Source organism: Lissotriton vulgaris, chromosome 7 (genome assembly GCF_964263255.1).
Source record: "Lissotriton vulgaris chromosome 7, aLisVul1.2, whole genome shotgun sequence".
In the NCBI taxonomy this organism is placed as follows: domain Eukaryota; kingdom Metazoa; phylum Chordata; class Amphibia; order Caudata; family Salamandridae; genus Lissotriton; species Lissotriton vulgaris.
The window spans coordinates 804,393,912-804,415,182 of NC_141695.1; the positions used below are offsets into that span (position 1 = coordinate 804,393,912).

Sequence of the window (21,271 nt, forward strand, 5' to 3'; positions counted from 1 at the left end):
ATGTGTGACATTGATCCACATTCGGTCCATCACCTGTTTTGTTTGCAATACCGACATAAGTGCGCTGGGGCTGCTCAGATGTGGGTCCCAGGCACTCCACACCACTGGAGTCAAGCTAGCCGGGCTGATGAGAGGTGTTACCTCGAAACCGGTCCGGTCCTCGGATGCTTGATTCCGTTCTGGGAAGGACATGGCTTTTGTAGTTCGGACTGGACTGTTCCCATGGGGCACAGGGTCAGAGCTGATTTGCATATCGCCATTGTCTAACCCAGGGTGGTGTGGAGTGAAAAAAAAAAAAAAATATGATGGATTTGGGCCCAGATCTTTTGACTGGGGTGAATGTGTGACATTGATCCACATTCGGTCCATCACCTGTTTTGTTTGCAATACCGCCATAAGTGCGCTGGGGATGCTCAGACGTGGGTCCCAGGCACTCCACACCACTGGAGTCAAGCTAGCCGGGCTGATGAGAGGTGTTACCTCGAAACCGGTCCGGTCCTCGGATGCTTGATTCCGTTCTGGGAAGGACATGGCTTTTGTAGTTCGGACTGGACTGTTCCCATGGGGCACAGGGTCAGAGCTGATTTGCATATCGCCATTGTCTAACCCAGGGTGGTGTGGAGTGCAAAAAAAAATAATGGATTTGGGCCCAGATCTTTTGACTGGGGTGAATGTGTGACATTGATCCACATTCGGTCCATCACCTGTTTGGTTTGAAATCCCTGCCAGGGGCTGCCACGCAAATATGTATCCACCCTCAGAGGATTATTATATTAAGGATATATATTGGCGTGGTGGCCCCTGGGGTTTGGTGGCCCTGTGCAGGTGCACAGCTTGCACATGCCTAAGGCCGCCCCTGGCCGGAGGCTCCTCTCCACACCAGGGATTTATGGTTCTCCTGGACCTGCAGAATCACCATGCAGCCCACTCGAGAAGGGTGAGCCCTAGTCGCGCTCCCCAGCCGTCCCACGTCTGCAGCAACCCCCGCAATTCTGGGCTAGTAGAGAGGGCCTGTGCAGAGCGGCCCTCGGGGCACACACACCCCTCCGCAAAACAAAGCAGCGGGCCGTGATAACACCAGATGCAGGCAGCAGTCCTGCAGACACATTCGAATTAAAGAAACTATGCCACGGACTCTCCTGGACTTCTTTACTTTTTCTTTGGTCCTGGCCGCCATTTTGCTGCTGCTCTCAGCCGCTTTTCTCTGGACCCTGACCCACCATCTTGTCTATTCCCTCGTCCTTTAACCCTTTTCCCTCGTTTCCTCCTTGACGATCCTCAAATGTTTCTTCCCTTTTCTGAATTGCTTTTTCTCCATACCCTTGTATCCCTCCCACCCTCCCTTGGTGCTGTGACTGCATCCCCCCTCCGACCCCACTTAATGGAACTCTGCTTTTCTGTATATAGAGATAACTCTAATCACTAGTATATGCAGTAGACATTTGTACTCTCTACCATTCCTATGTGACTCTTAGAGTATATCCACCCGTATCCCTTCCCTATGTATATAGAGATAACTCTAATCACGAGTATATGCAGTAGACCTACGTACTCTCAACCATTCCTATGTGACTCTTAGAGTATATCCATTCGTATCCCTTCCCTATGTATATAGAGATAACTCTAATCACTAGTATATGCAGTAGACCTTTGTACTCTTTACCATTCTTATGTGACTCTTAGAGTATATCCATTTGTATCCCTTCCCTATGTATATAGAGATAACTCTAATCACTAGTATATGCAGTAGACCTTTGTACTCTCAACCATTCCTATGTGACTCTTAGAGTATATCCATTTGTATCTCTTCCTTGAGTGACTCTACTATTTGTACATCTGCAATTTCTCTTTCTGTTTGTATCTCTTCCTTATGTGACTTTGCATTTTGTACATTTTGTTTGTATCTTTTATGTAACGCATGTAATCCTAAATACTTATGTTTTGCAACTGGCTCTTATGTAAAGCGCTCTGACACCTTCAGGTAAAGTTTGCGCTATATAAAATCGCATTAAATAAATAAAATAAAATAAAATAAATAGCCGAAGTAAACAGGTGAATCTTAAACTAAAGTTGGACCCCAAGTCCTTTTATCCATTCTGTCTGGGTAGTTTAGGCAGTGTTTTAATCCCAGTGGGACTTTTTCTAGTTTCCAAGGCCAGGTAATGAGGGATTCTAACTCCACATAAACTTTCCATACTTATGTTAGTCATTAGTATTAATTAGAAATAAATATATATTGTGTTACTTACCTTTCTCCTAAACAATCTTTCCTTTGATTCAAAGTCTTGATTGGTGCTTTACATTGCATTCTGCACCCCTCTCCCTGCTTCCCGCAGGGTTACAATCTAAGACTGGGTGTAGCCGCCAGCCGAGTCTAGGCTGCTTCCATTCGCCTCTTTCTGGAGTCCCGCGCCAAGTGAGAGCCTAGTAGCCCTTCTGGCCTCCACTTTCACCCCACCGCAATCCCCCCATCATTCCTCAGACCAAGAGCTCTGGACAGTGACGTACCTTTGAGGATGGTGATGTTAATCTGGGGCACTGCCTGGTACATGGCGGCGGTGTGCACCGGGGGGTCGCAGCATCGCACACACTGCGGAGGAAGAGGAGGAGAGTCTGGTTTTGGCGTCGCCATGACGGGCTCTGGGTCCATTCTGTAACAACAACAACTCTACTAATAACAACTACAACGACAACAATAATAAACGCAGCGATAATAAAGCCAGTAACAATAGTAATAACGATAATATTAACGCAGTGTATATAGAGGTAGATGCCACGTCTAGTACCTCGAACTCCAAGCACTATAGTATAAACTTGAAGAGATGTTAGTAACGACACCCAACAAAGGTAACATTCCCAGCTTTCTGTTTGTGCGCGTTGTTTAGTGTTAATTCCGTGCCGCCATTCATGTACACATAAGCTTTTAATCTGTGAACCTGCCTCAGAAGGTCAAACATCGCACCGGAGACATACGTGGTATGTTAATTGCAGTGAGCGCTGCTGACGTGCCCAGGTTCGGGCTCTCTAACCGCACGCGCAGCGGCCGGGCGTGTCCGAGCAGGCTCACCCGGCACTGGCAGCAGCTGCAGCAGGGCGTCCGTGATTGAGACACTGGCACGGGCCCAGCAATACACAACTAAACAACTCAAAGACTGCAGGGGATATGATGATGGTCCCGGAGAGGCGGGTCTTCGGGAAAGACTGGAAGGGCTGGGGGGAGTCAGCCACATCAGGCTACTACACCCATAGTCTGCCCAGCCTCTACCGTCACAGAATTCCTTCTGCCTTCTTCCCCCCCCTTGAATTTTCCCATTCAGAAATGTACATCCACTCTCACAATACGTACAAATCTTTTCTGCGGTTGTAAAAGTGGAATCGGCCCTTTGGCGAACCCAAAAAATAATTCTGATGTGCATAAATACCACATTACAATTTGTTAACACGTTACCGAATTGCTATTTGGAATTGTGAGTACATACCGATTCGGTATTTGGAAGGAGCGTGTTTAGGGGCTTACCTTCCAACTGCAGAATGTCAGTGGTGTGTATTAATGTTTAGCGGCCACATTATGGTTGTAAAACTATAATCGGTTTTGCTTAGATCTGAGTTGATAGATAGATTCCACTCTACGCACAGCACTTGAGCTATATCGTCCTATGCCCCATTTTCCCTCCAACCCTCCCCCGTTCCGGTCTATAGCAAGAGTTCACTGTCCTTTAAGGTGGGCGTAAGTTGTTGCAGTCCTCTGTGTGCTTGAGTACAGGGCTGTTTTGATGCGCGAGGGGATTTCAGTGCAGCGCTCAGTGCCCTCCTGTAATGTTTCTCCAAATAAAGTGAGCTACATTTTCTTCCTGTTTAAGCAGCCTGACAAGTGTGAGCGCTGCGGATTGGTCCACCAGTGGGGTAAATAAATAGATTGTTGTGAGGCTATGACAAACCCATTGTGTCCATATTTAGTGTAGAGTTTTCCACGTGGACACTACCGTGCGGGTAAACATTCACGCCAGCCCCCGCCAGTGCCTTCATTCCGGAAGGGATCAGTGGGGTCAGTATGGCGCCTGGGGTCTGTTATATCTAACACTTGGCTCCAAGGGCTACCAACACCTGGCCCGCTCAGAGTCCCTGCTCCGGAGCTGCCCCTGGTGTAGGTGAAGTGAGAGCGTGCTCGTGGGTGGACTCCAAAGACTGTGGACTGGAAGTTATACAGGACGACTCCTCCTGTGCCCTACTCAGAGGCCCTTAGACTGGACTGTGCCGCAAGGACTTCGGACCCAGGAGAGGTTACCAGTGTCCAGCCAGAACCCAGGTATAGGAGCCACACATAGGATTGCTGGTCCTGTGTATTAACCTAGAGGCATGCCTATTTTCTTCTCTTGCCCCGGAGGCCAAGGCAGAACCTTGCCAACCAGCCTTTAGCTACACCGTCTCTGTGCATGATTGGGACCAGCTACCCCAGAGAAATGTTTAGATACCCACTCTTGGCTACCTATTCCACGCCTGTGCCGCATCTGTATCACTTCCCACTGCTGGAGGTGCACATTACTATCCTACAAAGAGACTTACTCCTCCTACACAACTCGCTTCAAAAGATGATGCCCGAATCACAGAATACTGGAGGTGTGCTGTATTCCATTTGTTGTTGGCTGTGTTTATGCTTGGAACGAACACTGGCCCCGGCTGCAGTCACAGCATAGCACTGCAGATTGTTGACAGGCTGGGGTACGACAACAGGTAAGTAATTTCTGGGCGAGGACAATTTCTCACTGTATTTAAGTCGACTTTTATTTTTAATTTTCAGCAGGAATAACTTTTTTTAAGTTTGTTGCTGAAACAATCAAGATTTTATGACAAGACCGGAGGCTCCTATTATGCTTTCTAATCTTGCATTTATTGCAATAGCAGCCAGAAAGAGAAAAAACTACAGTTCCCAGAGGGCCAGGCAACAACTGGGCCATGGTAATGTGAAAAAACGAGAGTACGATAACCAATCAGCACCAAGAACATAGATAAGAGGCCATACTGACTGCGCAGCTTCCTCTTTTCTTGCTGCTCGCAGTCAGATAAGTGCTATTATCTTTTGCTCCCAGTATATATACGATTTGAATTATGTTCATTGCTTTTTGGTATTTTATGTATATTTGCTTTCGCTTTGCTTAGCGTTTCTTTCGCACCTGTGGCGCGCTCACTTTCACGCTTTACGCGCTTCCTTTCCGTTTAGGTGTTCAGTGGGCAAATACATTTCCCCCCCCCCCCCCCCCCTCCCCCTCTTTCTTTCTTTGCCGGTGGTTTCGCCCGGCTTGGTCTCCTCGCGCTGCTCGCACGCTCTCACCTCCCACTCCTCAGCACTTCTGGAAGCCTCTCCTCAGCTCGGCTTCGTGTTTCCTGTCTGGCGCAGGCGGTCCTTCTTCTCCTTCTGACCCGCCCTGCTCACGCCCACAACACTGCTCGGCTCCTTAACCCTTTCCTGCCACCTTTTTGGTTGTTTTGCTTTGGGATAATGGAACGTGACAGTTCCTCTGAAGAAATTCCCTCCAAGGAGGATGGTGGTTCTTTCAAACAGGACCTAAGCACTTTTATCACTAATTCCGTAGAACATGCTGTGGAGTTGAATATGAAACGCATGTCAAAGAAAATGGAGAACTCAATGCTCAGCCTTATGTCCAAGGTCTTGGCCCAGTCTGCGGGGGATAGCAGAAAACGTAAGGTGGACCACTCTGCTCCTGTGCTATCTCACAAAAAATCGTCACTTTTGATGGGCGAGTCCTTCTCGCATATGACTGAGGACTTAGTGCCTGCCAGGCCTCCTATCAAGGAGGGGTTTGTTGGTACCGAGGGCAAAAAGAAACAAAAGTCTAAGCACGCAGAGTCAACAGTCAAAAAACTGGTTACTTCCACCGTCTTGGACACTGACGATGATATGGCTGATGCAGACGATTTATTTGATGTTTTTGATGTGGCTGACCCCCCTTCACCCCCTCCCATACTTTCCAAATTCGACACTTTCACGTTTGAGCCTGTCTTTGACTCACAGGGCCTCCCCATGTTTGACCCTTCTTCAATTCGACAACCTAATTCCACGGAATGGTTTCCTTCCCATCATGTGGGCGAATACATTTCGGCCCGTTTACGCCTTCCGTTGGAGACTGCGGTGCGGTCTAGACTTAAGTCCGAGTGCCCTAAACCCTCTTTACCTGAAAAGATCACGCAAGTTCCTTCTATTGACCAGCCTCTTCTGACTTTTTTCTCTAAATTTGGCAAAGACCCCCGCAAAGGGGTGGACAAGGCTTGGTCCTCTTGTCAGGACAAGGTTCTGGATATGGTGGGTCCTCTGGCCCGTATTCTGGACATGGCGGAATCTGCCCGTCTTGAAGGTGCTGATCTCTCTGCGGAGGACATTTCTATGTGGGCTCAACAAGCTTTTTGTCTATTGGGCAACGCCAATTCAGCAATTACCCATGAACGGCGTAAAGGTTTTTTGATTAAATTAGACCCAAAACTGGCCAACCTTGCTCCTATGGATCCTGGTCCCAAAGCCAATGGTCTTCTTTTTGGTGACAACTTGGTCCGCGACCTCAGCAGATTTGTCTCTACTTTCGCCTCCTTGGATAAGGCGCAACAATCTATCAAAAAAAGTTTTTGCCCCTTGTGTTTTTGGACGGGCCGGACGAGGCAGGGGTCGCTCTTCCGGCCGTCCCTACAATCAAGGCTCCAGAGGCTCCTTCAACAACTCCCAAGACTACAAGCCCCAATTCTACCGACAGCGGGGCCGTGGCTTCAGAGGCAAAGGACAAAAATACTACCGCAACTCCAACCCCAACCAACAAGGTAAGCCCTTCTTCTTCCCCTCCTGTGGGGGGCCGTCTAAGATTATTTCTACCAAAATGGCGCACCATAAGCTCAGATCCCTGGGTTCTCAACACCGTTCAGGGCTATCTCATAGAGTTCTCTTCCCCTCCTCTCCAGACCTCCTTTCCCCCCCTCTAGTCTTTTCCTCCCATATGGCCAACCTAATCTCAAACGAGATTCTTTCTCTGCTCCAAAAGCAGGCCATTCAGATTTTTCCCTTCGACTCCTCCGGCTTTCTAAGCTCCATTTTTCTGGTTCAAAAGAAAAACAAGAAACTGCGTCCTGTCATCAACCTCAAGTGGTTCAACCAGTTCGTAATTTACCGCCACTTCAAAATGGAGACTATTCTCCATTTACAAGACACTCTTCGTCCGAAGGATTGGATGGGTCGTTTGGACCTTCAGGACGCTTATCTCACTGTTCCTATTCACCAGTCCCAATGGAAGTTTCTTCAGTTTCAGTGGTCCGGAGTGACCTATTGTTTTACCTCTCTCCCCTTTGGTCTTTCTTCTGCTCCATGGTGCTTCACAAAACTCTTGAAGCCAGTGGTCGCTTTTCTCCGCTCCCTCGGGATCAGACTTATCATCTATCTAGACGATATTCTGATCTTGAACTCCGACAGACTTTCTCTTTTGTCCGATCTTCAGACAACTCAGTCTCTTCTCCTGGACTTGGGTTTTCTAGTCAACACGGAGAAGTCCTCCTTGACTCCGTCCCAGAACATGGAATTTCTTGGGTATCCTGTGGACTCGGTGGCTGCTTCCCTCCTCCTACCTCTTTCCAAAGTATCCAGAATCAAAGCGGAGATTGCCTCCGTCCTTCAGTCCTCCCTTCTGTCCCTCAGGTCTCTTGCCAGGATCGTTGGCCTCCTGTCCTCCTCCATCCAGGTCATCTTCCCAGGCCCTCTCCATTATCGCGCCCTTCAGCGCTTAAAAATCAAACATCTTCGTCAGGGCCTCGCCTACGCAGATCTTGTCGCCCTAGACCAAGAGCCCCGCACCGAGCTCCAATGGTGGATAGACCATTTAGATGCATGGAACGGACGCACTATCTTCGCCACTGCCCCCGATCTTGTATTAGAATCAGATGCAAGCCTGTCGGGTTGGGGCGCCCGATGTGGACCAATCTTGACTGGAAGTACATGGTCCGCAGAGGAGTCCAAGTTGCACATCAACTGTTTAGAGATGCTTGCAGGTTCCTTTGCGATCCAAAGCCTTTCCAAAGACAGAATCAAATGTTCCATCCTCCTCCGCATGGACAATGTTTCTGCGGTTCGCTATATCAACCACCTAGGCGGGACCAGGTCCAAGCCTCTGGCGGATCTAGCGAAAAGTCTGTGGGAATTCTGCCTCTCCCATCATTTCTCCTTAACAGCAGAGTATCTTCCTGGAAATCTCAATTCCGTTGCGGATTGGCACTCCAGGTTTCTCCACGATTCCAGCGATTGGAAGCTTTGTCCCTCCGTTTTCCTCTCTCTTTCTCGCAAATGGGGTCCTTTTTCTATAGATCTCTTTGCTTCCCACCTCAACTGTCAATTACCCCAGTTCTTCAGTTGGCGGCCGGATCCTCTGGCACTTGCTACAGATGCGTTCCTTCAGGACTGGTCTCTTCACCTCAATTATGCCTTTCCTCCTTTTCTGATGATCAACCGAGTACTGTCTCAGGTTCGTCGCCAAGCCACTTCTCTGGTTCTGGTTGCCCCCTTTTGGCAGGCTCAATTTTGGTTTCCCTCCTTGTTGGAGATGTCAACAGACTTTCCGATCCTGATTCCTTCCTTCGACGACCTGCTCCTCAATCCCCAGGGCCTTCGCCACAATCTCATTCTGGACAACTCCTTGACTCTGTCGGCCTGGAAAGTTTCCGGCCTTCCCCTCCTCATGTCCTCATTTCACAAGAAGCTGCTCTCTTCATCAACCAGGCCTGGGGCCCTGGGACTTCCAAGGCATACAAATCCGCCTGGTCTCTTTGGGCAAGCAGGTGTTTGGAAAGGGGTATCAATCCCATGTCAGCCCCTTTAATCTTTTTCATCAATTTCCTGGCCTCTGAGGCCAGCTCTGGTAAGGCCTACCGTACCATCAACGTTTATCGCTCCGCGATTTCCCTCAACCATGCTCAGATTGATTGCAAACCTGTTGGGGCTCATCCCCTGATCTGTCGCCTCCTCAAGGGCGTACGATGTGCTAAACCTCCGTTGGCTAAGTATAACCATTTATGGGATGTTTCCATTGTACTTAAACTGTTCATGAATTGGCCTGTTAATTCTAACCTTTCTCTCAAAATGTTATCCGCTAAGTTAACTATTTTGCTTTGTTTAATTTCTATCAAGAGAGTTTCAGATGTTAGAACTCTGGATGTTTCTTCTAGGCAATTTTCTCCTACAGGTGTTCTGTTCCAGATTCGCAGGAGAACAAAGACTAATCTAGATTCAGTTTTCTATCCTTACTTTCCTGATCAACCCCAGCTTTGTGTGGGACAATGTTTAAAAGTGTATGAACAAAAGACCGCTAATCTCAGAGCGTCCTCTTATTCCCAACTGCTTATTTCCTTCCGTAAACCCCACCTTCCCGTCTCTTCCCCTACCCGTCTCTTCCCCTACCCTCACCAGGTGGGTTCGTTGGGTTATGTCTCTTGCCGGTATTGACGTCTCCGTTTTCGGAGCGCATTCGGCCAGGGGAGCCATGGCCTCTAAGGCCTTTTGGTCCGGTTCCCGCTTGGAGGACATTCTGAGATCAGCTGATTGGTCCAATGACAGTGTTTCTGCATGTTCTATTGTAAACCTATTCATTCTGTTGCTTCTGATGTTATTGATATGCTTTGAACAAGCATAATAGGAGACTCCGGTCTTGTCATAAAATGTAGATTTTCCTAGTTATTATGACGGAAAGTCTTAATTTTATTAAAGACACTGAGGCGAGTATTATCCCACCTCTACACTGCTAACTTGTGTTCTCCCTCCCTACAGCGAATCCGGCCTTACCACCTGCTTCATCATAAGAGATATTCTCTCCATCGGCTTCGTGCTTCACCCTTGTGGACTTCCTCGACTCTCCCGGCTCCTCCAGATACCCAAGTTGGACTTTGGCTTTGGTTTCCTGTGATTCAAGAAATATGTTCCTGGACTATGGCTGTTTCTATTGTTCTTTCTATTTTTCTTTTGTTCAATGACTTTATCTGACCAGCTCGTCAGCGAAAAGAGGAAGCTGCGCAGTCAGTATGGCCTCTTATCTATGTTCTTGGTGCTGATTGGTTATCGTACTCTCGTTTTTTCACATTTCCATGGCCCAGTTGTTGCCTGGCCCTCTGGGAACTGTAGTTTTTTCTCTTTCTGGCTGCTATTGCAATAAATGCAAGATTAGAAAGCATAATACTCGCTTCCGTGTCTTTAATAAAATTAACACTTTCCGTCATAATAACTAGGAAAATCTACTTTCTACATTAACCACACGGGTTACCTTTGAGCATGTTTTGTTTGTTGCATTGAAACCTCACGTGGGGATTATTGATCGACAAGTTAATTTTTTTTCACTCGTCAGGTATCACGTTTTCATATGCTGCTTTTTGACTTTGGAACCACATTTATTCCTTCACAGCATCTCCGTTAAAGGCCGTGCATGTTTTTTAATTATCCTCAACGTCAATTTTGAAAGTTGCTGGGTCTTGTGTTGCCTTTTATTTATTTTTTTATATTTGCAACAGAAGAAATCCGTTTTTTTCCAACATGGCTATAAATGTGGCTCCTGTACGTGATACAAAATGGCTGACGATTGAAGTGTGCAGGCAGTTTCAGAGGGGAACTTGCTCGTGGTCTCATGAGGAATGCAAGTTTGCACATTCACCTAAGAGTTGCCAGGTTGAAAATAGGTGGGTTATTGCCTGATTTGATTCCCTAAAGCTAAGAGTTTTTATTTGACTTTCACATTCGATTTTGTTTGAGCTGTCATGTGTTGTGTGACTTTTTTGGGTAGTTGTGATTGCCTAATTGATGTTTCAAAGTAATTTATTGGTCATTAAAAGCAGATTCATTTTCTATTATGTTCGTTGGCTTTGAGGATAGTTGAGGTGTTAACCAAAGTGAGAGGTGAAACAACTAAATTAGTCTTCTTGACCAATACTCATTTCAACTCTCTATATTAACAAAAGCAGCTCCAGTGAGTTTGTAACAGAGTGCTTGTTTGTGAGGTTAGTTGATTCACAATTGCTTTATTAACCTTTCTGCTTTCTCAAATTTGCTTGAAAATGCACCATTTGTCCTCTATTTTTTTCAAAATTTTCTCAGGGGCAGAACTCGTTCTACCCCCCGAACCCCCATAGGTGGTTCGGGCTTGCACGCAATGCTCGCTCGCTCGCTGCAGTGCAGTACCACAATCATTTTACGCCTCACCGCTTTCAAATGTCACCAGCCGCCACTGGAAGAAGTATGACCCAAGAATGAGTGAATATCATCCAGATGGTGTTAATCAACTTCTCATTTCCTTTGTAAAACCCTTTAGAGCTGTTATCTCTACAACAATAGCAAGATGGGTTAAATGGACTATGCAGTTAGCGGGCATTGACCTTAACAAGTTTCAAGCTCACTCTATGAGGGGTGCTATGGCTAGTCAGTCCTTCTGGAAGGGTGGCAGACTAGAGGACAAATTCTGCTACTTTTGCAAAATATTATTGTAAGCTGATTGAGCACGTCAGATGTGGGTTTTCAGAACTACCAACATGCATAATGGTAACCTCTGGTCTTGTAATGAAATAGCAATTCTACTAATTATATGCCAAGAGAATCTGAATTGCATTAAAGACACAGAGGCTAACATTATTTCACCCTCCAATCCCTGGAGTTGGCTTGGAGTGTTTAGATAAGTATAAAAGTATATTAAAACAATGCTTTAGAAAGTTAACAATTTATATTTTTCTTTTTGAATAAGTTCATATGTTGACAGTTTTTGGGGTGATTTACACAGTTAGCTGTATAGGATGTACTACCATTCCTCTTTAATTTCAGATGAAGTCCAGTAGATTGGTTCTTCTTGGATTTTCCATCACCTGGAATATCGGTGCGTTTGATGTTTTTCTCTCCTTTGATCTACTATGAAGCTTCTTTGTTATTTTTGAAGTTTTTAGGTCGAGGCTACCGTCGCACTGCGAAGCAGTGGGCGGAGCCGAAGATTTTATGACTTCTGCAGTGGGGCTTTAACCCGCCTCTCTCTTCCATTGGCTAGCTTCGTAAATGGAGGCTAGCCATTGGAAGAGATGTGTGTCACTCGGGGCTGGAGCAGATTCGTGGGCGTTTCTTGCTTTTTTTAAAGCCCCGCCCCTTTTTGTTCGTCATTTGGAGGTGGGCGTTTACTTTTTTTTTGGGGGAGGCGGCGCTTTTGTTTTGCCATTTCCACCGATCGCCGCCGGAATAAGTCGTCCTCAGGTGAGTGCTTGCTGTCCTGCCCCCCCCCTTGTTCGTGCTTGCTGTCCTGCCACCCCCGCGCCGTACTTGACTGGCAGGGCTTGCAGATGTAGCATTAGAAATCGTAATAGTGCTCAGGTTAATATACACAGAAAACCCGCTATGAAGGGAGGTGAAACGTGGTGCTGTTTCCGGATCTGCTTGCCTCCCTTCCCTTCAGCTTTCAGGAGCTGCTCGGCTCCGCTCGCCTCCCCCCTTCCCTCTGCCCTCCATCGGGCTCTCGCCTCCCCCCTCCCTCTGCCGCAGCTCTCCTCCGTCGCGCTCTGCGGTCCCCCGGGCCCCCACCCCTCCCTCCCTCTCCAGCGGCCATGCTGCCTCGGCTTGTTTACAAATCTGCGCTGGTCCCGTTTAGAACCTGAGCTGGGAGCAAAAAATCTGCCCGAGGCGGTCACTTCCTAGCGGCTGCTTCGAGAGTTGGGGAGAGGAAATGCCTCTTTGGTAGCGCAGTGTCGACCATTTCATGTTTGAATAAAAAACAACATTAGGAAACAAGCAGGCGGAGTGGTTATGATTTAAATATTGGAAACAGCAACCGAAGTCACACTTCAAAAAGCATAACATGGGGGTTTGGGGGGGGGACAGAAATAATAAGAAAAATATATAAAATCGTTGACTGATTATGAGAATGTGTATTGTGGGACATTCAATGGCAAAATGTTGTGGGTGGAAGTTGTCCGGGTAACAGAGTGTATTTAATTCTGGACATTTAAGTCAAGGTCATGTAAGTCAACAGGGTCCCGTCGCCCCGCCCCCTATTCATTTGGAGAAGTAAATCCTTCTTCAATGGTGCCGCATTCTTCATTGTAACAGACAAACCCTGAGTTCACACCTGCACCCCATCTGTTTCCTCTCTCACAGCTCATTCTGGGACCTTGATGGTGAGGGCGGTGCTGAAGCCTCCCCCTCCCGCCGCCCCCCCTCCTCCCCGGGACAGATGTTGACAGAGGCCAGGCCCTGGCAGGAGATCACAGGCCCGTGGTGTGTGAAGTGTCGGGCGTGTTGTGCGCTCAGAGGACGCAGGAAACAGCCACCGGGGTGTGTAGTAAGGGACACACATTGTTTTTATATATTTCTGGTTCTGCCTCTCCACTTGTATTCATTTCTTGACATGGTCAGAACCTCCTAGTGCCAGGGAGGGTGGGGGGTACTGAATGACATCTGATGGGGCAGGGGGTGCCCTCGAGTATGTCAGCTAGGCCACCCAGCCATGGATGAAAGGAGGAGCGGCGAAGTGCACTTGTGAAAAATCCAGTCGACAAGTTATAAATGTTTTACACAGCATACGGTTGTGACACATGAGCAATGTTTACATATGTCAGCTTACATCATGAGGCAAACATTAAACTTAATAGAAACTTAAAACACCCCAGCGCAGCCATTAAACAGCATTCACCAGTCGAACTGAGCCCAATAACAGCAACATTTGTTCATTACTATTAAAGAAGCTCGAAACCTTCCACTGGGCCTTTACTCGCGCAGCTTCTCGCTGCTGCGGGAGTGGTTTAGGGGGCAGATTAATGCATAGAAAACTCCATAGCACAAAGCATGTGGTTGGCTGGGGGGGGGAGGGGCCATGTGCCAGAGGGCCCTGGGGCTGGGCTCTTAGTCTGGCTCCAAATCTACCCCTACTCCACTCTTTACTGCGCCTAGAGGCGACTCGGCTGAATGCACGTGCAGCAAGTACCCGTGCTCCAGTGTATACACATGACCTTGAGAGACAGTGGACTTTCAGTAATGCTGAGGGTTGTTGTAGAAACACCAAGGGGGCCTCCCCTTTCCCTTAAGACTTCCATGGCCCCAAATGTTCCCAAAAAGACTTCCTTTCAAGGACCAATACCATATAATAGAATCCACCAGCCTCAGACCCCCGCCTGTTCCTAGCAGGCCTCGTATTGGGGAGTGTCTCTGTCTCTTCAGGTAGTCGTACCCCGGGGGGGCTGTCTGTCTGCAGGGCCTGGCAAAGTTCTGTCACCTCTTCATAACGGAATGAGGCCTCCGAGAGAGGCGCAGACATGCGAGACACAGAGCTGCACCAGGCACTCTATTACTTACTATACTACTTATTCTACAACTCTCTAATACTCCCTACTCACTCTACTACTCACACACTACTACTCTTTTCTCACTCTCTACTGCTAACTATACTCACTTTTATCAGCCGCCACTCTAGTACTCTCTACAACTCTCTGCTACTCAATACTACTCTATATTAATACCTATTACTCTCTAGTACTTACTCTACTACTCTACTACACACTCTCTACTACTCACTCTTATTCACTCTACTACTCACTCTCTACTACTTAATATCTACTACTCCCTTTCTACTACTCTCTACTCTACTCACACTACTAATCACTCTCTACTACGCACTACTCACTATTTAAAACTGTTATAACTCTTTACTTCTCACTCTACTACTCTCTACTACTCTACTCACTACTACTCTCCTCACTACTACTCATTCTCTACTACTCACTCTACTACTCTCAAATCACTATACTACTAACACTCTAATAATAACTCTACTACAACTCTATACTACTCACTCAATACTACTCTCTCCTACTCATTACGACTCACTCTAATACTCTATATTACTCAATCTCTACTACTCTCTAGAACACTTTACTAACTCTTATCTATCCACTCTCTACTTCTAATCTTTGCTACTCACACTCTACTCCTCTCTACTCACTCTCTACTACTCTCTAGTACTCTATTCACTCAATACTACTCACTCTCTTCTACACACTCTAAGTACTATCTACTATCTACTAATCACAACTCACTCTGTACTACTCTCTACTACACCCTAGTACTCTCTAGTACTCACTAACTACTGCTCTCTAATCTACTCTATTTAACTACCCATTATCTACTACTCGCTCTACTAAATCTACTATCTACTACTCACTCTACTACCCTCTCTTACTATCTAGTACTCTTCATTAATCTCTACTACTCACTCTCTACTACTCGCTATCTCATACACAATATCTCCTCACTCTATACTACTCTTTACTACTCTATACTACTCACTCTCTATTACTGACTACAACTCACTACTACTCTACTCTCTACAACTATACTCTCTATTAGTCTACTACTCACTCTCTAATAACTACTACTCCCTACTACTACTCTACTGCTCACTCTCTACTACTCACTCTACTAATCATACTACTAACTCTCTAGTACTCACTCTCTAGTACTCTCTACTCACTAAATACTACTCACTCTCTACCACTCAATCTGCAAAAACAGCCTAACCTTACTCCAAACCTTTACTCTTTGCCTAAATGCACTAGTGAACAAAATGCCATCAGACTCATCTTTATCCAAACTAATATGATAAAGAGAGAGCCCAAACCTTTGAGGCAGGTAATCTCAGGAACACAGCACCAATCACAACACCCAATACAGCGTTGGAAAGGGCAGTTGCAGCAGAAGGACATAGGCTATGCAGACCCCCACCATATACATTTAAAAGGTAAAAGAACCGTGCCAGCACAGTAGTCCCTTGTGGGCGTGTCTGGGTTGTGCGGTGGGCGTGTGCTGGGGGCGTGACAAACGCTGGGGGTGTGTGGTACGTTCCGCCCTTCATGCCATGTCTCATATCGTGAGCTAATCCCACCCTCTCCCTTTAAATACCCCTGCACCCCATAATCATAATCCACCCTTACTCCTTAAAATACCCTTAAACACTAACCCATCTTAACCCTATAAATATACCCTGTACCCCAAAACCCAAACCTATCCCTAAACCCTAAAAATACCACTGTACCCCAAAACCCAAACCTAGCCCCGAACCCTATAAATACCCCTGTACCTCATAACCCAAACCTACCCCTGAACCCTAAAAATACTCCTGTACCCCAAAACCCAAACCTAGCCCTGAACCCTAAAAATACCACCGTACCCCAAAACCAAACCTACCCCTGAACCCTAAAATACCCCTGTACCCCAAAACCCAAACCTAGCCCTGAACCCTTAAAATACCCCTGTACCCCAAAACCCAAACCTACCCCTGAACCCTAATAAAAGCCCTGTACCCCAAAACCAAACCTAGCCCTGAACCCTAAAAATAACCCTGTACCCCAAAACCCAAACCTACCCCTGAACCCTAAAATACCCCTGTACCCCAAAACCCAAACCTAGCCCTGAACCCTTAAAACACCCCTGTACCCCAAAACCCAAACCTACCCCTGAACCCTAAAAATACCCCTTTACCTCAAAACCCAAACATAGCTCTGAACCCTAAAAATACCCCTGCACCCCTGCACCCCAAACCCAATACCTATCCCTAAACCCTAAAACTACCCTTGTACCCCAAACCCAATACCTATCCCTAAACCCTAAAACTACCCCTGTACCCCATAACCCAAAACTACATCTGAACCCTTAAAATACCCAAACACCCCAAAACATATCCCTCAGTACCCCAAAACTTATACCCCTATACCCATACTTACCTTATCCAAACATTAAAAAAAAATGCTTTTACCATTCATGCATTTACAACGAATTTCGTTGTAAATGTATGCGTGGTAAAAGCATATAAAATGTAATGCAATGCGTTATAATGGCATTGCGGAGTCATGATACTTTCGTAATGAAAGTATGCGGAGTCATGGTATGCAGAAAGAAAGTTGCGGAATAATGGGTGTTTACCCTCCCCCCGGTAAGTACATTGGTGGCACGGCTACCCACATCTCCAGCAATATTCTCATATTTTTTCACCACCCATTTGAAAAATGCACAGGTCTCTCTCATTGATGGCCAGGACCGAAATACACTTTTAGACACACCTCCCGCCACAAGTTCTAGAACTGCAAACTTTAGAGCTGGGGAGCTACGTTCGAATCTCGGCATCAGCTCAACATCCTGTGATTCCAGGCTGTATCGCTTTGTTTCCCCGTGCCTACCACAAATTAATGTGCTCTTCTGTTATGTAAATTGTGCTCATACCATGTTGTCGAGTTTGCGCTATATAATATTGCAAGGAAAAATAAAGTAGGGAAACTCGAGTTCACACACTACTGAACGCGCACTCTTAAGTGCATCAGCAGTGCACTGTGAATTAGAGCGTTTCACAGGCCTGTTGCAGAAAAGAAAGGCTATCTAAACGAAATCCTACAAAACAATATACTACTGGCCGGCAGCAATTCATACCCGGACAACGTCGGGATGGGCTGCTAGTTACACATAAAGCAATTCTGTTTGTAATCAGGTGGCTTTTTAGCTTTAGCTTTATAGGGTTTTTTACACCTTCATGAACATAACATGCATATATATGCATAGATGTATGTATGTATACATGTATATATATATATATATGTATATATATATATATATACATATATATATATAATAAAATTTATATACATCTGCATATCTATATCAATATCAATAATAAAGCATACTTACATATACATGAATGCACACATAAGTGCATCTTATGTACCTAAAATATTTAAAAACACTAAGTGCGTGTATGTACCTAAAAATTTTAAAACCACTAATGAAAGAAAAACTAAAAAGACACCTAATTACAAACAGATTTGCTTAAACTTTACAAAAGACAACACCAAAAATAATAAGTCTCACATTTGCGAGAGATTAAGCTATTATATTGTAAATGACAATGCCATTTATTTATCTGTTTTCAAAAACAACACATAAATAAAAAGTTTGTCATTTACAATGCCAATAGCTCTACCTTTTGCAAAGGCGAGACCGTTGCATTGTAAATGCTTGTTCTTTATCCTGTTGTTCTCATGCCATTTTCGGATTCTTCATGATGCATGATAGAGGAATTTGGACTGCATTTCAAAGAGGCAGATTGTACTGTGTGCATGCCTATTATGTGCCAGAAGTATTTTGTTTTGGAATAGTGTTCTTTGTGAGGTAATACTTCAAAGCGGCTGTGTGGAGTTGCATTAAAGGAACAATGCATATTGTTAGCCTCAGTGTCTTTAATGAAATTCAGATTCTCGTGGCATATAATTCGGAGAATCACTGCTCCCAGGTGTCTGGTCTGCTGCCAGTCCCGGATCAGTGCCCACCTCGGAAGCCAGCAATCTCCATACACTTGCAAACCTGATTTCTTTAAAGAAGTCCTTAAAATGCATACAGACCAATTATCTACACTATATACAGGGATCACAGTCGTATATAGGACACAGTGATTTCCCAAAGTGCCTGGAGTTCACATGACATGACCTGGAAATTGCATTGTGTCCGACTTTGGTCCATAGCAACCTACAGACTATCTTGTCTCCTTCTCTGGGGCATCCCCTTCATGATCACAGGACAGGCCTAAGGTGACACCACCTATTTTCCTACCTAATCAGAAACCAATCATTCACTAGTTATATAACCTAACAAATGCTGATCAACCAATCAATTATCACTTCTTCATGACAGAAAAGGGAAGATAAATGTAGTAAATGAAAGTGGCAGACGGCACAGGTAAGCTTCAGTACTTTATTTGAGTTGGAGACAAGATGAGAGCGGACTCCTCTGAGCTGGTCAGGAAGACAACTGACTTAGAAGAGAACGCTCACCTTTGAACAGAGACATAGCATGCATTAACCAGAACATTCTTGAAAGACTAGACTGCAATGCATGTACTGTAATAAACAACAAATGTACAACATTTGCACGAAATCTGAAGATGTGTGGACATTTGTTTTTTCTCGCCCACTAAAACGGAAACGATGCCAAAGATTTATTGATGCTGCTCAAGGCAACGGGTGACACTCAATGAATCTTTCACAAGTATGTGGTGTTTCTTCGCAACAGTGTGGCTGCTGCCCAGCAACAGCTCGACAATAACTGAGGAACAAAGGAACTGATGTCTATACTGTGGGTAGACTGGAGCTACAGAAGAGACACCAAGGTCGCAGTTCCAAGAAAGAAGAAAAGGAGCTAGGCGGGCATGTGCACAAATTGCAGGGGAGCAACCAGACTCCCTTCCCATTATCTGTGGCCACCATTTGTGATATCAGGTCCTCTCTGATTAGAAAAGGGGGGGCTCCTCCCTGATGGATGTCTGTTCTCCATCACAATCAGCAATCCCGTGACACTTTCCTATGTACACTTGTTATATCTGGTGTATTGTATTGTGAGCCTCCCCTGGTGCTCCAAACGTCTGAGTTCCCTGAGGGGGATCCCATGGTCTCCAGAGTTCCAGGATTATGATGACTAATGTATTCAGGACCAGAGGCTTCCTTCTCACAAAAGAGATTGGTCGATGCAGGAGGCTGGTGTAGGAATGCTCTTCTGTTGATGTTAGCTGCTTCTCACCCTTGCTTTGTGCATTGTACCCACGTCTTTCCATGACCTGTCCCCTGAGTTGGCTTGGAGTGTTGTTCACGAGTGGTTTTTATGCGTACAAGATCCCTTCCGATATGAACAAAGGACCCATGAGGGAGAGGAACGCCAGCTCCATGGCCTCGTGTTATCGGGAATGTAAACAAGCATTTACCGTGTGAATTAATAGTCGCATGAAGGCAGTGATGACTAACTCTAAAATCAAGTCTTCAACTCTACAGTTAAAGATCTGATTCCGGAGCTGGAGAACGTGCGACGGTGGGCTTGATTGAAGATAAAAATGAAGAAGAATTTGGATTACCTTTTCTATCCAACACAGCCTGGGTTTCTTTGAAATCCGATAAGACACCATGCCCTACTGCCCGCACAAAACACATGGTGACTCCACCCTCTTTGCCCAGTGGAGCTGCACCCCTCCCTCTGCCTGAGTTAGACCATGCAGCTGTGGAGGCTGTAGAGAATCAACCAGTGCACCTAGAGTGCACCTACCTCAGCTGCAGTCTTCCCTTCTGATTCTTGCCATTTCAACTCACCTAGGTCACCCATGGTCACTGTGCCTACGGATGTACACTCCTCACAACCCTTTTTCAGAGACCCAATATGGGGAAGTGCTGCCTGAGATTTCTAATCACACATCCAACATATTGCCTTCCAGACTGCCAGGACTGGAGAGAGCATCCACCAAAGACCCTTGTGGTGTTCAGGGATATCTGTCTGTTATATCTCTCCCTCTAGGCTTTATACAGGACTGGCACTTAAGGGAATAAACAGGAGCACACACCCAATTATCACTGAGCCTTCTAATGTACGCCTGTGACCTGGTTACTGCAAGTACTTACTCACCCACTCTGTAAGGAGCGACAACTACATAACTCATTTAGTCAGTAGTTTTATTTACACATCTATGTTCATGTTTAGTGCACAATTCCAGTAAGTGAAGCTAATAATGAATATATAAGGATAAATCTTCCACCAACTGTGCTATACCTCCCCATGGTCTCTGGCTTGCAAAGCAGTTCCAGACATCATTGTTATTTTATTTTTTCCATCTAAAAGAAGACAACTAAATAATTCGTGCATGGGTCTCACCTGGAGGTCTGGCTTTGGGGTTGTGTGGATGACGTGGGTGCAGGAGGCTGCTTGCGAGGAACATCACGCTGTGGCTTGTCGGAATGCCCTTGAGACCGCCGGGGATTGCTCCGCTGGGCTGCCACACTGCCATTGAACATCATCTCCATGAGCAGCAGGTACATGAAGATTGGGGAGCCACGGGCCAACTGATTCATCCTTGCACAGCTTTGCCTAAGAGAAGAGAAGTAGAGACTTGCGTTACAAGGAAAGAAAGCGAGAAGGGTTTGTCTCCACTAGGAGTCATTTTGTTAGCAGTGGCTGGTAGAGGAGAGTCCATCTCCAACTGGTGTAGGCGAATAAGAGCCTAAAAGTACACTGGTGGTAAGATTTGGAGAGACATCTCCAGTGGAGCCTGACAGGAGACTCTCCATCTGTTGGATGGCTGAGACAAGGGTGTTCTTCTCTAACAGGTGTACGATCAGGAGAGTCCTTCATGGGGATGGAAGATGGAGAGTCCATATCTAATGGTGGCCGAGAGCAGGAGAGTCCACCTCTAAAGCCTATACT

The 21,271-nt window shown here is 46.0% G+C and overlaps 1 protein-coding gene across 1 annotated transcript in view; it reads right to left on the reverse strand.

Moving 5' to 3' along the window:
• C1QTNF1 (C1q and TNF related 1) overlaps positions 1-21,271 on the reverse strand; it is an 80,397-nt gene that overhangs the window by 19,413 nt on the left and 39,713 nt on the right. The window contains exons 2-3 of the mRNA XM_086931069.1: positions 20,723-20,935; positions 2,509-2,651 (exon numbers count right to left, since the gene is read on the reverse strand). Coding sequence (XP_086787195.1) covers positions 2,509-2,651; positions 20,723-20,919 — 340 coding nt within the window. The 5' untranslated portion in view covers positions 20,920-20,935. The remainder of the gene's footprint in view (positions 1-2,508; positions 2,652-20,722; positions 20,936-21,271) is intronic.